The sequence below is a fragment of the Haemaphysalis longicornis genome, unplaced genomic scaffold (genome assembly GCF_048455015.1).
Source record: "Haemaphysalis longicornis isolate Haplotype H1 unplaced genomic scaffold, Haemaphysalis longicornis Haplotype H1 scaffold_1, whole genome shotgun sequence".
NCBI lineage: Eukaryota > Metazoa > Arthropoda > Arachnida > Ixodida > Ixodidae > Haemaphysalis > Haemaphysalis longicornis.
The window spans coordinates 164,126,178-164,142,126 of record NW_027526203.1 but is presented as its reverse complement, the minus strand read 5'-3'; the positions used below and the strand labels follow the sequence as shown (position 1 = coordinate 164,142,126).

Genomic DNA, 15,949 nt, shown 5'->3' with positions numbered 1-15,949 from the left:
TAAAGATCAACCCGAAAATGCAGACATGCCAGTAATTTTAACGATCAACCCGATAACGCCACCGCACTTTTCTGTTGAGAAACGATATCGAGGGATTTAGAAAAGACTGTGTCGCTATTTATTCGGATCGTTTAGATTTTTTGCTCATAGTGTGATTTCAAGTTTTACCCCTACCTCTTACCCAACCCCGAGGGCCGGACGACAGTTATGATAACCTTCCCATATCGTGTCAAGCGGCGAATGGAGGAGGACGGGCGTCAGAGGATCTGCGACTGAGAGCATCGGCGACTGAACACCTGCGCCGCTGTTAGCTGACGACGGCGCATTTGGGTTTTACTGGCTACGCGGTCACGGTCGGGCTGAACGATCTTGGGGGCGGGGCATTACACTCTTACGCGCTAAAGAAAGTGCCAGCCATGACAAGTGGCTTTCTCCTTATAGCTCGCTCAAGTAGAGGGGACTGCTATTTTGATTTCTTGGTTCCCATTCCCATTGAAAACAAGACGTCCACTTCTAAGCTCAATTGCAGGTTCGTTTCCCTGTGCATTTCTGCCTCTACAGGATCTAATTTGGACCTTGGTTGGCACGTCTGTGGACGCTGGCGTCTACAGCGAGCAGCGGGGCGTCCGTCGGCGCACTGCCCTTGTACTTGGGAAGGCCCGCGAAGGTCGGCTCTTCCTGACGGCAGCGCGCTCTCTCTCACTTCTTTTATTTTCTCCCACTCCCGCGGGCGTCTCGTGGCGGCGTTGTTCGAATTGAGTTTTTCTTTCTTCTCGCCATTTGGAAGTGGCGGCGGCTGCAGAACTGGTTGCCGCGTGCTGGAACTTGTCGTACGCCGCCGGTGGTGAGCGCCTATCGGTTGAACCACTTCGGAGCAGACGGAGGAGCGACCGTCGACACCGTTTCCAACGAGCCAGCCACGGGGGCTGACGACTCGGGAACCACACGTTGTGGGGACCCTAGCGTGCGCTGCCATTGCACTAGCTAGCAGCACTTGGGAGCGGTAGCGCCTGGTATGGCGGACATCACCACCGAACAGTTCGAGCCCCTACAAAGCTCTTCTGTTAAAACGTGCAAGAAAACCTGACTCACAGGCAACAGGATATTACGACTATACTCAACAAGAATTTTATTGAAAGCTAATAGAGATAAACAGAATAAAAACTCATCAGACATTCTGTTCAGACTTAGCTCATATGCAACAGGTTGTGATGACTGGGCACAATAAGAATTTTATAGAAATCTAATTGAGATAATTTAATGGAAACCTATCAGAAACTATATTCAAAGCTGACTCACATGCAACAGGTTATTACGACCATACTCAATAACAATTTTAAGAAAGCGAATGCAGGCAAATTTAATAAAAACTCATCAAAAATTCTATTCAAACTTTATTCACACGCAACAGGATGTTGCGGCTATACTCAATAGGAATTTTATAAAGAATTATTTGCCATAAATTTAATAAAAATCCGCCAGAAACTGTATTCAAACCTGACTCCCACGCAAAAGGCTGTTGCGACTGTCTTCAGTAAGAATTGCATAGAAAACTTGTTGAATTTCGTTTATAAAAACCCCATAAGAAACTCATAAGAAACAATATTCAGAACCGATAAGGTCTAATGACGTGGCTCTATAGACTTTTAATTAAAACGCGGTGGCCAATTTGTAATGGAAACTCATTAGAAATATTCTATATAATGTTGAAAAAATGTTTATAGGATTCTTTTAAGCAATCTCTATAACAAGTATATTAAATCTCGGTAAACATTTTTATGAGGGAATGCACCGTGGGTTGGCTGAAGCTCGCAGACGCACACACCAAACGCACTCACGAACACCCCCCCCCCCCCCCTTCCCCAACACGCTCTCGTCACAGTGTTCGTGCCCCCGGGGTAGCTCGATCCCTCGGCGGTTCCTCGCATTGTGTGTGCGGCTGTGCCGTGGAATGCATGGGTTATGCATATTGTGAGGTAGAGAGACCACAACGTTCGGACACTGCGCGGAAATGCCTCACTCCTGGGATGCTTCCGGTTCTCAGTCATTCCTCGAGGGTTACTGCCAAGTACCTTTAATTGCTGCTACTGGCGCCAGAATACTGTGACTGGCACTCCGGAAAAAATATCGAATATAATAAATACTTTGCTTCTGTCGTTGATTGCTTTATTTTCTTTTTTGCGAGTGGTATACATTCTTACAGCAACACAAGGCTATCAAAGTGTTGCTCCGTCTTGCCAGTCATGCTCTGTTGTGGTATTTAAACATTAATTGTTGTCTACGAGAACCACCAGATACAAGTTAGCGCCGACTGTGTCGTAACCGCCTCGACTTTCGTCCTTGTGAGTTTTTTTTTTTTTTTACACTAGTACAACTTGCCATCCAGTGCTATTCATACCTTAACTGAAATGCCCTAAGCTGTCAGCTTTACGCCCCACTTTTTGATTACTAAATAAAATACAGATCATTCCAAGGCCCCTCCGCCCTCCTTTCCACCAGACAGAACTTAGTTGTAGACTCTCATGATGATATGAAGATCATAACGAGGTTACACAAACAGGGTTGCGACAGTTTCCAACGTGAGTTCTACACCACCGGTCGAACACCGCACGAGGAAATCCGAGTAAAAACACACAACTCCCAGCCGCGCCAGATGTTCGCGGTGAATCGCGCACCGTCCATGCATTCGCAAGTCCCGGCATCCTCATCTGCATCTTCATCGCCATCATAATCATCCCCATCATTAAAAGCCGGACGGGATTCGGCCTCCTCATAGGTTTGCTTTTGAGGAGACGGATTCCATCACACCTCAATTGCGCTTTGCGGCAAGAAGTTCCGAGGCAATAAGCGGGGTGGGGGTTTGGAACACGAGTGGAGTGTTAAAGAGGGAGGGCCGCCAGGGAGCCCCTTGCCCACACATGTGTGAAAGGAAGTTCTCCATATTCTACGACTGTACAGAATGAAGCATGACATATTGAGTAACGTTAGGCAACGAGCCTTGTGGACTATAGGTGATGAATCGCATGGTGTAGAATACCTCCTGGCTCAACTGTAAAGTGAGAAGTGGAGTTGCGCCGGCCAAGCGATGACTGACAACAGGTGGATCATCCGACCGATGGAATGACACCAAGGAAAAGAGTGGAAGACACGGTGAAGGTACGCCGAAATTGGGAGGGAACGAATTGATTCGGATGACAGGCTGGAAGTCCATGGGAGGAGCACACAGGGCGGTTATGATGATGATGATGCTGATGAGTATGTGCGTGTGCGTGTATGTGGCGTCTGTGCTTGCTTGCGTGCACCTATAAATACACTCCGTCACGTTTCACAACGCTTCAATGTCCTCACTAATTTCTTACAGGGGGGGATCAGCCATGAATCTTGCGTATTTTCCATGGCAGAGCAATTCTAGCCCTTCAAAGTCGTGAACCTTCCCTAAACCATTCCTTGACGTTTATTTCAGGAACACTTCTTCTGGGAGCGCACATAAACGGGCGAATGTTTAAAGCTGCCGCCAGGCACATTTTTCTCTGCGGAGTCCTAAACGGTGCAGCTTTGTAGTGCCTGCATATGGGCACGGCACGGCACTGGTAGGAACGCACGTATATCAGGTAAGTGGACTCCCAGAAACGTCGCCTCCTCCGAACGAAATATGAACAATGCCTGGGAAGGTGAGTCCCCCGAGAGAACAATCGTATAATTAACCACTCATTATAGCCGACCCCTCGAAGGCACATGAGAGCCGGCTCGTTATACCTCTAAGAACCATCTGCCAGCCTGGTCAGGCTCACATCTGGCCCGGCCATTGGCGAAAAGTTCACGCGCCCTCATGAACTTGCGCTAAGTTTATTTTCGCAGTATGTGCTTACGCACGACGTTTAAGAACGTATAGCAAGCGTTCAGCCTCTTTTGGAACCCCGCTGCCTTAATTGGCTAATACTGTAGTGTTGCCTTAACCATGGCTACCGCTCCCATCATGGGAGCGGTAGCCGTGCTAGTCCCCAAAGGAGAAACGAACAGCGAGGTGGTCAATTAACCTTGCGCCGTTTATAACTGGACACCACGTGTGACGCTGCCCAGTGCACCTTGCCCCCCGAGCTCCACACACGACTACAAAGCAAGTGAGCACGCGCAGAGTAGCGTGCGTCGTTGGAAAAGCAGGCCAAGGATCGCAGAATTAGAAGGCCCCTCACAAAAGGGAATTTTTTTCGTTAGATCTGAGAATAAATAAATTTAGTAAAGTGCGCCTTTTGTGTCCAACTTTGTGTCCAACAAGGGTAATCCGGAGTGCTCTCCAATCTAGAAACTCGGCCTCATAACTTCCACTCTATTTTCACCCATAGCGTGATTCCAAGTAAATTCGAAAATTGCTTCAACGACTCGTTTTACTGAGGACTATACAAGAGGCTCGGGAATTAGTGTGCATTCCTTATAAATGGGAACACAGAAAACATAGTAATAAATGACTTACGGGCGTCAGCTCAAGGCTGAATCTGTTATTTCATGCATCGGTTGCTATTAAGTGCACGTACATTGTACAGGAACACGAAGGTCAAAAACAGGGAAAATTTAGAAGTAATCACTCGTCGACACCGCCAAACAGAATGCGCCAAGGTGACGCATAGAAACTCTAGTCCTCAGAACACCCCAGGTTTGACCAGAGAAGGAAAGCGAAGTTGTAAATCTGTGCTGCAGCTTGTGAGGCACTCCTGAGTGTCAGGTAAAAGCGAACCCGCGAGCCATGGTTGACGAAGTCGTTGATTCAGGTGGCACCTATATATCTTATACATAGAAGGCAGAACGAGAACGCGTCAGCTCCGTACGTTCTCCTTGTAGTACTTGCATGTGAATCCGAAGTGGGCGTATCAGCCTCAGCCAAAGGGGCTCAACTGCTGAATGCAGGAGATCGCGTACATCGCACGGCCTTCTCCACGCATGAAAACCACGTTTATTCCTACGACAAGGAATACGCATAGACGACCGGGTGTGTATTTCCATAAAAATGTCTGGTATAACACCGACTCCGAAATAGGAAAGCCATCAGGCCATGTTCCCACGTTCACAGACGCCCACCGACGTCAAAAGGCCACCTATTAGCTAGTCGCACGCAGGCTGACACTCTTTTGCAATGTGACCACAGCCCCGAGTCGCCGAAAGATGACGAACTACGCGTTTTTTACCTAGCCGGCGTTAGTTTATCTGCGCGGCTGCGTGCGCCCATACACTTAGTTTACACGATACTAATCATACGTACGCTCACATTGGACGAACGCTGCGCACGTACGGAAACTGGAAACCTGTGACAAATGTCGCCGAGGTATACTATATGCGCTACCAAGGCAGCATAATGCAGTACAGGGATACTTTTAAATTGAGGTCGTAAGAAATGATTCGACTTAGTAAGCTGAAAACCCTGCGTTCGGTACCCGCTTAATAATGGGCAACGAAACGGTGATTAACGGAACTCTCCGCGCAGGAGCCAAGAAATTGCTGCGAGCCACACGTTCCCGGGGCGCCCATTCTGTGAACGCGTGCGTCTGCGCTGCGTGGCATAGTCGCATGAGACCCCGCGCACCAGAAGGCCACGCCGTTGTATGCCGTGCGCGGCGTGACCGCGTCCCCGTTACCAAATTTCCGCAGCGTTCCTCCTATTACGCGTGTATACCCCGGCGTTTAATCGCTGTGAAACTCCGGGGTTATCCCAAGTGCACCCGCGCTTACGTTGGGAGTCGTCGAAAACTGGGGGTTTGTGGCCCTTTCGGAGAGGCTGTCTTCCACTCGCGTACGTGAGGATGCTTGTGTTTTTTCCTTGTTGTTCTGGTCCTCTCCGTCACGCTGAAAGGGCATTGTTATCGGCGACGAATTTGGAAACGTTTCGTCAGCTCGGCTGCTGCTGCTGGCCTTTTTTCTTCCCACCCTCCTCCCTGCCGCTTTCATTCATGGCTCACGCGTGTCTGCGGGTTGTTCGCTGCACTGGGAACTCTCACCGTGAAGAGATTGGGCCGTTCGCGTTCAACGAACCGTGCACACTCGGAGCGCGTCTCGGGCGGAGCCGGTGTAGCGCAGGTAAGTGCGGCTGGGGAGCCCCTTTTCCGACTGGAGTTGTTTTTGTTTCCATTACGCCCGCGGTTGCCGGGACCATTTGGAAAACCTCGCTCTTTCTACTCGGTGGGCTAATAACTAGGCAGGATACACTTACGGCTGTTGTGCCTGTATGCGTGGAAGATTCAATACTCACGTCGCAGAGGTCATCAGGTGGTTTAAATTAATGCGTTACCTAACATCGCTGTACGGCGCCCATCAAAGCCAAGACGTGTTTCATCGGCGCGCAAAAACCCCGACTTTTCATTTGTGTCGATGTGCTCAAAGGCCTTACGCACCCACGAGACGAACACTGCCCCATGTCCAAACCTTCGCTCTCGGTTTTCGGAAAGAATGCTGCCAAAGAAGGCTGACAAAGAACAAACGCAGATCACGTTCATTGCATCCCCGCTGGTCCCACGGCCACCCACACAGTCGCGGCCTTTACCGAGCCCGCGTCAGCAATCGAAGAGCCGAGAAATCACTCGTTGACATTGAAGCAGGCCTGTCAGGGCCATAGCCAACCACCCATGGATAACTTATTTCCGCGAAGCCCGCAATATCTCCAAGTGTCCACTTGACCGCGCACAACCTTGCGTACAAAACAGTGCTGTGGCCCTCCTTGGTTTTATCATATTTATACAACTTTTTCCTCCAGACGCTCATCAAACAGTACACGGTCACAGGAAAACTCAGACCATCATCAATTAAGAACCGAGGAGAGTCATAGCACCGTATGAAAGGCGGAGGCGGCATGGTGACCTTCTTAAGTTGCTTCGGCCAGTTAAAAACCTGCGATTACATAGTTTTAATTAAAGCTCCACGACCGCCTAGACGTGATCCTTGTCGACGAGGTAAACATGGCACTACGTACATCGATCTCGAATACGTGCGTGAACTTGCCCGTCTTGGTGGTCACGAGACTGGGTCTCGAGTGATCATAAAAATGGCAACCTCTTGGTTGTCGGTTCCGACCAAGCTTGCTGCGCAATCCCATGCTATAAAGACGCGCCAGCAGCGCCCATGAAGTGCACGGAATAGGAAATACCCCCGATACCAGATCCCTTGGCTACGCTTGAGAGATAGGGAGGGCGAGAACTTCCTAGAAATGTTGAGAAAACCGCTGGAAAGAAAAATACCTGGGGCTAAAAAGACCAAAAAAACTTGTAAAAAACTCTTTTCCCAATACTTTTGTTTCAGTTGACTTGGAAAAATAATGTGTAACAGAAAACTAAGGTGTTCGCGGCGCAACGAAGACCAGTGTGCCGTACAGCGTTACATGCGCGCCCGCCATTCATAACGCTCCCTCGTGCGCCCGTGTCACGTCAGCCGATCCGCCATAATTCTTGAGTCTCCCAAACAGCAGTGTGCTTGCGGAAGAACAACTTTGTGTTTCAGTCTGCCTCTCACGATAGTGCCACTGTCAGAAATAATATTGCAGAGGTAGATTTAGGAAAGGCGAAATGTTAGCAAAAGTAATGCTAAGCACAAAGTTATAATTCCCATGTAACATTAGATCACATGGGTTACTCTGGCTTCAGATCGCCGATCGGTAGGTCGTGCCGCAGTCGGGACCTCTAAGCCATCGCACACAGCCTAACTGGAAGTGGTCTGCCCTAGTTAAGACACGGATAAGGAAGAACCCGTTTCCCTGGTACTTAAGCGCCCGCGTCTTCGCGTGTTCCGTTAAAGCCAAGCACCGGCGTAAAGAGCTCAGATAGAATACGTTTAAAGCTAAGGTTTACTTCCTTTCAAGCTTTCATTTTGTCCTAGGCTATGCAAAAGCTGGTCTCGTTCGTCCCTGACTCTCCCCCCCCCCCCTTTTTTTTTTTTTTTGCAGTTCGCGTTCCCGAAAAACACTTCGGCGCCACCCCTCAAACCATTAGGCAGCAACAACAACAACAACAACAACAACAAAAAAAAAAAAAAAAAAACACCGCGAAACAAGAACCGTCGCATTTTCCCGATGTTTCGACAACTAAGTCAGTCCGCACAACCGATCAATCCCTTGCGCCAAACTACTTGCATATCTGAACCATTTTCACGTTGGTGCCCTCTAGTAAAACCGGGATAAGACGTTGTTCAGTTCACCTTTAACCAGAACTACCGGAAATATTAAAAGGAGGAAAGTTAATGTCAGCGCGGACAGGCAGACGAAACTTGCCAAATTCCTCAAACAGTTCCAACATCGCTCCGCTAGTCTTGCGTTGGGCGTACAGTCTCCAAATCATCTCACCTCCGTAACAATATACATTCACCAAAGCGGCGGTCAAGACATGGGACAGCTGCATCAGTGCTGAATGAGAAACATGATCGTGAAAGCTCCATTACTCTGTGTGGTCGTCTCGCAGCAACCCGATGGCTTCAACTCCGACAGCTGTGCGTGGGGCAAAGTTCAAGCACTGAACGACACACAAAGCAGAGAGCCTCAATCGCCGCTGCGAGTTTTCGACTCAACGGCGATCGAGACTCCAGCGGGGGCAAGAGGGTTCACTCGTACACGACCGCATCAGCATCGAGAGGGCTGCCGTCTGGTACTCACCGAGTTTCTGGATCTCGTATCCGACCGGCGGCCGCAGCACCCGACGGGACCAGGCGGAGCGCACGACTTCTAGCGTGTACTCGTTGCCGGACACGAAGATGGTGGATGGGATCAGGTAGCCGCGGTATTCCAGGCAGGCGACGCTCTGTACCAGGCACTGGTTCCAGAAGCATTGCGCGTTTTCGTGCACGAAGCCCCGAAACAAGGACCAGCCCGGTGGGCCCGCCCTGTCCTGGGACGCCTCCTGGTCGTCGTCGCTTCCCACCCGGCGACACACCACCACCAGGCAGTTTCCCAGCAGCAGGCAGCGGCGCCTGTCCTCCGGTCGCGGTGCCATCGCAGCACCGATCACATGGCACGTTAACACACAACCAGCACAGCGTCGCTGCGTTCGACCGCACGCACCGTCGCCCAATATCCTCACGCACGCTGGCTCGATGCTCCCGACACTGCAGCCACGCTCCGACCGGCCCGACGCGCTTCTGCCGCCCACTTCTGGCCGGCGCTTCGCCGAGGACTGGAACTTGCTCGCTCGCCCAGTGGGAGAGGCCGGGCGAGGGGCGCGCCGTGAGGAGAAAACCGGCCCGCTCTCCCGCCGCCGCACCGGCTGCCCTGAACGACGACATCGAGACAGCTGGCGACGTGTCGCGGCCGACGAGCACATCGCACAGGTCTTCTTCCATCCGGGCCGGTGTTGCTCTCGCCGCAGTCTTCGCTTCGCTGTTTACAGCGGCTTCAGTCCTAGGTCACTGATCTGCCCCAGGTGACGCGAGCAACGGGAGAAGTGTGAGGCTAGCGGTTTGTGCTCATAGCATGTCACACGAGAGTAGAAAGAAGCCAGGTAAGGCTGGCGCTGTAGCACTGCTGAAATCCGGCAAAACGAGCAAGAATTATTTTCCTGAACCAACCAACCAACGTTGAAAGCAATGATCACCTAGAGTTCAGCCATCTCGCAGCACACACACACACACACACACACACACACACACACACACACACACACACACACACACACACACACACACACACACACACACACACACACACACACACACACACACACACACACACACACACACACACACACACACACACACACACACACACACACACACACACACACACACACACACACACACACACACACACACACACACACACACACACACACACACACACACACACACACACACAAACTGTTGGTCCGATAGACGCTGAAACGGTTATCCTATGCGCTGGCAGACTTCTACATTTTTTCCCAGCAGTGTGACAACTTATTACTGGAAAATTCTGATGGGACAAAGATGGCGCCGGAAAAGGATAAGCATAAAAAGGATCAAAGAGGCAGTGGCCATTTCGAAGAAAGATGAGCGTGCGGGAAGACGAAGAGGCCAGGTATCAATAATCACTTGATAAGACGGGTGTTGTGGCACAAGAATGACAGGAAAGGTCATTTCAATGAGTTCCCATACAGGTTCTGGCGGAAATGGCACATTACACAGGTAGGCTGAGAAGTAGTGGATGCCCCACATATACAGACATTTTTGCTGGGTATACAACAACAATCTGTCTATATATCTGGGTGTTGAACGTGAACAGAACCCGAACTGAAACCCGGAAACGAACAGGCATTTCTGCCGGAACAGAACCTGAACTCAAACCGTTGTGTTTTTTAGCGCACCGAAGTCGAAGCGCAAGTGGAGCGAAAAAATAAATTACGGTTAGCGTTTCACAACGGAACGGTTCGATCATGCGCTGTTGAGAACGCGCGGTCAATATGATTTGGCGAGTTAATCTTTCGAGTTCTTATTACCACCACCACTACTACCACAACCACCACCATCATCATCATCCTTGTCGTCATCATGAAAAGCCTATTCTTTATATGCACTACAGGATGAATGCCCCTCTCAGTGACTTTCAACTGTTCCTATCCTCGGTGGTCCAAATCCAACCCGTGCCACCAAGTTTCCTAATCTCATTCCCCCAATTGGGTCTTCAATCGTCGACTTTTAGTTCCATCCCTCTGTAGCCACCTTATTGCCCAAATGGTCCAGCGGTCGTCAGTTCGCTGCATTACATGTCCAGCCCAACTCCCCTGCCTCCTCTTCATTTCAGTTAGGATATCTTTCACCCGACTTTGCATTCGAATTCAAAATTGCATTGACGTATCTAATCTTCCACTTCGGCGCTGGCGCATTTTAATTTTATTCTTCCGATCAATCGCAGTAATACGATCGCTGTGTCCGCGCTCACAAAATAAGGAAAGCAATGCGCACCAACGTTGCGAGCGGGTGGCCAAAGCTGCGAAAGGGTTATGTTACACTGCCTGCACACTGCAGGCGATACGAAACATCGAATTTGTCCTTCCCTGGCTTTATTCTCGCTGTGAATGTTCATGGGCAACCAGACTGAAACTTCCAACACTCTGCAACGACAAAGGCCTACACCCTCAATGTGTGCACTTGTTGCACATCATAATTCGTCTGAAAAAGGCATAGGTCGGCGTACTCACTCGTGAGTACACTCATTTGTACTCATTTGTACTCAAACTCACGAGTGAGTACGATGATGAGTGATCACACACCCAGAAAAAAACGGTGAGTACGATGACGAGTGAGTACAGGGGTAAGTCCACTACTCGTGAGTACAGTACTCATGAGTACACTACTCATGAGTATGAGTACTCATGAGTACAGTATTCATGAGTATGAGTACTCATGAGTATGAGTACTAATGAGTATGAGTACTCATGAGTACATAGTACTCATGAGTATACAGTACTCATGAGTACACAGCACTCATGAGTACAATACTCATGAATACTGTGTACTCATGAGTACTTTGTATTCGTGAGTATATGCACTCCTGAGTACAGTAGTGCAAACAAGTTTTATCACGAGCTCGAGTCCGGACGCGCGTGTACGAGTCGCAAACATTTAGCGGTGCCGCTGTGCAGCTTAACTGTCAAGGATGGTAAAATTAGACAACGAAAACTGCAACTCCCTCCTTTCCCGGTCCCTGTTTGGCGCTGTAAGCGTTTTTCGGCAGTCGCTCGCAAAGGGGTCACGGGGAAGAGGGAAAAAGGAGGGGGTGAGGGCCCGGCGGGAAACGCGGCCGCAGTTGCTCTTCTCTGATGGGACTTGTTTGTTGACTGCCGCAGTTATTTTTGTTGACGCGGCCTGTGAACGCGTGGCGGCTTCATTGCGCTTGCTCCCTTCCAATTGTTTTAGGGGAGAGGCGGTGGAGGCTGCTAACAAGCACGAACTAGGCGTACTGAAGTCCCTCTTTTTCGGTCTTCAGAAGTTTCCGTAGACGCATGTCACGCTGTGTAGTCGTTTCGTGAGCCGAACCGCTCATTTCAACAGTCGCAGTTAATTTACGTAACTCGCGTCAAACCGACTGCGTGGTTTGTAACGTTCGCTGTGCGTATTCAAGCGACAGTTTGGCTGATGTACTATTGTGAGCAATATGAAAGGGAACACAGGAACGCGTGGCAAACAGCCTCGAAACAGACTCGGAGCGATACGCGGATGGCGCTGTTAAAATGAAAGTGGGAAGGAGGGTGCTCTTCCACTAACTGTTGGCACTCCCACCACGCTGGGATTTCTACAAAGCAGCAGCTTACGTCATTTCGCTGATATGGTATCGTCGCAGAGCCGATAAGACGCACGGCGGGAATGGGAACAGTTGTTAGAACAGCGTCCCCCTTTCCACTTTGTTTCCGACGGCGGCCGCTGCGTATCACACATAGCTGGGTCTGAGGGTGTTTTCTATGCGTTCCTGTGTTCCCTTTCATATTGCTCATAATAGTACGTGCGCCCATATGGTTTTATTAGGTTCCCGTTTTGAAACATTTTGCTCAGGTTCGCTAGTAATATGGTCTCGTGTAGTGCCATTTACAAGTGAGCATATAGCCCCACCGTGCACTACAGCGTGCAGGCGCGGCGGTGGAATTTGCCCCAGCAATGGAAATAAAATATCCGAGTACACCTAAGCACGTTTGTGAGTTGTGAATCGGACATCATAATATCCAGTTCAACGCGTGCGGCGCCTTGTTTAGCCTCGCATATTTTGTCGAAGAGCTCTGTCATCTTGCCGCTGGAGGAGCGTTTTGTTTTCGAATGGCTTTACTTTCGAGTGGCAACCCGATTCGCCGCTTCTCGTTTATGCCACCGTGCAATGAGGGCGCTGACGCTGATAGTGAATTTCGGTGGTTGTTATTCCCCTACCTTCACTACTGTTTACAGGCGGGGCGACCACCCCTCGCTAGCAACTATACCGCCGAGTTTAAGCTCGCACTGTGAGAGGCCCCGGGAAGGAATTGTTTTGAATTGATGAACGCCAACGCCAGACGCCGGGATTGTCGCTTAAGCTCGCATCTTGGAACGTCTCGTAAAACATGTGGATTGCACATAACCACGTCACCGCACTTTTTGATCGATCGCTGTCAGCTTCATCCGCGTTGCTCGAGATAAGAGCTGCAGATTTCCACTGTGCAACCAACCCACCAACACGGGAATACAGTGACGTCAGTGCAAGCTATCACGCCTCCGAAAAACGCGTCTACAAACTTTGTTCTCGAGTACAAAAGCACGGCAGAGCAGTTCTACGCTGCTGTAACGGCTGCCAAGTACCGGCAGCAACTGGGTGCCCTGCGGCCCTCGACTGCGACCGATACCCTCTCCACGCCCCGATCCTCCCCCCCCCCCCCCCGAACACACACACACACACACTGTTGGGACGTGGGCCATTCTAGCTCAGTCAGCACTGTTCGATTCACTTCACTTTATTTCCTTAAAGACCCCACAGGGGGGTGTTACATAAGGGGCGCGTTGTACAACATAGATACAAAAGCCACAGGTTAACAATACAGATGAATAGATGTTGCGACGTTGCCCTGCTCAGTCCGACATCGACGCGGCGCAGAGGAGAGCGATGAAGTTGTCGAGCCGACGGTGATTTTAAGCTACATTCATATACAATATATACAAAGGTAGCAAGAGCGTTACATGGCTCGCACAAAGGCACTTCTCAACTCAGTGCCTCCGATGAAATGCCGCCGCACAACCGCTGCTTCAAGGCTGGTTTTATAACCCCGGGGTTCCGCCGCAGCCGCGTGCAGTTCGAATCTTTCCAATCAGGACTATCACTGGCCGCAGTTTGAATCCGGCGAATGCAGGCGAAGTGATTGCGTCAGCCGGGAAAGGAAAGGCGACTCAGCGGCGCCGTCTCCAGAGTCTACTCGTCGCTGCGTGTCTTTTGCGGGCCGGTCATCCCAAGCATGATTTGGTGCGGCCGTCTCGATGGGAAAAGGAGAGTAGACTCGGCGGCGCCGTGTGCCGCCAGTTGCGGCACGTCTGCCGCGGGCTGGCTGATCGAGGCGCGAATCGGGCCTACCGTCGGCGCGTCGCCAGGTGCAAATGTGTGTCGGGTGCTCTGGTTAACCGCACACACACGCATAGAAAAATTAGTAAGATGAGACCCGTGTGGGTTTTGGCCTAGCTGTTAACGGAAATAGACACAACGACGCGTAGCGCCCGTCCTGTCCCCTTTTCGCGGCGGGACCTCCCTCTTTGGCTTTTCGCGCGCTAGCCGGTTTTCGTCTTTCTGTTTATCTCTTACTTTGCGGGCTGGCAGCGGTTGCGAGGGGTACGGTTGCGCAATGTTCGCAGAATTCGGAACAGCGGCGGCAGCGTCTCTTTCCAGATGGTTTTAAAGACGATAGTCTTTCGTTGGCCACTTGAGCGCGACAATGTTGGCCTGTCAGTCTGTCTGTCTGTGTCCGTCATAAAGATAATTCATTATTGCAACTTAATATCACGCCCCGCTGTACACATGGGAGCTACTGGGGTCGCCATTAAGTAGCTTCATGTACATAATGCGCCCTCTCTACAACTGGCCAACTGCCCCGCGATTCAGCCGCGATTCAAAACGCGAGTGCGTACGTCCCGTTTCGTTCTCTCCCGTGTACGTGCCTTCGTGCAGTGGGAAGCCCTACGACAATGCACCGTGTAAGACGTTTTCTTCTCGGGCTCCTCGGTCCTGATGTATATGTAATCGCAGTATTTCTAATTAGTTAAACATTTTATTTTTTTCTGTTTAGCTTTTCATTCGAGCCACGACCTAGCTAAGATGTTGCAGTCGACAGGATCATGATTTAAGGCCTCGGGAGGACGCGCGGACGAACAACCTGGACGGACCGCACCACGACTACGAGAGTGCAGCACGCAGACATGGGGCACCGACGCACTCCGCGCCAGCGGTGGTCGACACAGTGCTGACTTCAACGGAACGCTACGTCCTATGCTCTACGAAGAAACAGCAGTTCGTGAGCGCACTACGATTACGAGGATTACCTTGCTCTAGCCGTAAGGACGACATCATCTTGCGTCTCCTAGAGGACAACGAAGAACGTCGCCATCTCTCCAAACGAACGAATGTGCCAACGCTACTTCAGGCTGCCTCCGACAACAAACGGCAGAGGACCCTGCAAGAGGCGCTGTTTGAGAGCAGAAGGCTGCGTGATGAATGAGAAAGTTTTCTGAGACAACTGGCGAGAGTCGGCCGCACGTTTTCCCCGGTGCCTGGACGGCACGAGATCCGAGCACAGGCAGAATGCACGACGGCACGCACATGAACGAGACGACGCATGCAAAATTGTGATTGCGTGCTCACCGGACCTTTCCCAGGTAATCGCCACGATTACGGAGACGCATCGAAGGTCAGTGCATTTCTGGCGAGATCACGAACACACGTTGCTCTGCTACATCGCCCACGAGCTACATCGCCCACGCGCAGGTCATTCCAGCAACGAGCAACGAGATGCGCAACGTACGCAGCGCGCACGACCCAGAAGGCACCACGTTCCTGGCACCCGCTCTTCCGGTACAGATGTACACAAACGGAACGCTGAGAGCACGGAGCGCCACGGAGCCGGTACGTACATTTTCCGCCCGTGCTGTCCCGGCGCGGGTCCACGCAACCAACGACATCGCATCCGGACTGGTGGATATGGCCACAACAAGCGAGCAAGACGCACGGCGCCCGAAATGCACCATACGTGGCGAACGACCGCACCCCAATTATAGGGGAGTTTCCTAGATAAAACGAGACGCACAGCGCACGAAACGCACCAGAAATGACGAACGACATCCAACTTGAACCAGTGGAGCTGACCACGGAGAACGAAATGCACAACGCACGGAACGCCACCAAGCCGCAGCACACACGGAGGAAACTGCTGTTCGCGACATCCTCCGCTCCCACTGCAGGTGCTATCCGGACTTGGCCAGCGAATGTTACAACCGCAGAAATCACCTGGCC

The 15,949-nt window shown here is 51.0% G+C and overlaps 1 protein-coding gene across 1 annotated transcript in view; it reads right to left on the bottom strand.

Moving 5' to 3' along the window:
* Ko (Stork-head domain-containing protein knockout) overlaps positions 1-9,152 on the bottom strand; it is a 320,814-nt gene extending 311,662 nt beyond the window's left edge. The window contains exon 1 of the mRNA XM_077687063.1: positions 8,624-9,152. Coding sequence (XP_077543189.1) covers positions 8,624-8,960 — 337 coding nt within the window. The 5' untranslated portion in view covers positions 8,961-9,152. The remainder of the gene's footprint in view (positions 1-8,623) is intronic.
* Between the last annotated feature and the right edge of the window lie 6,797 nt (positions 9,153-15,949).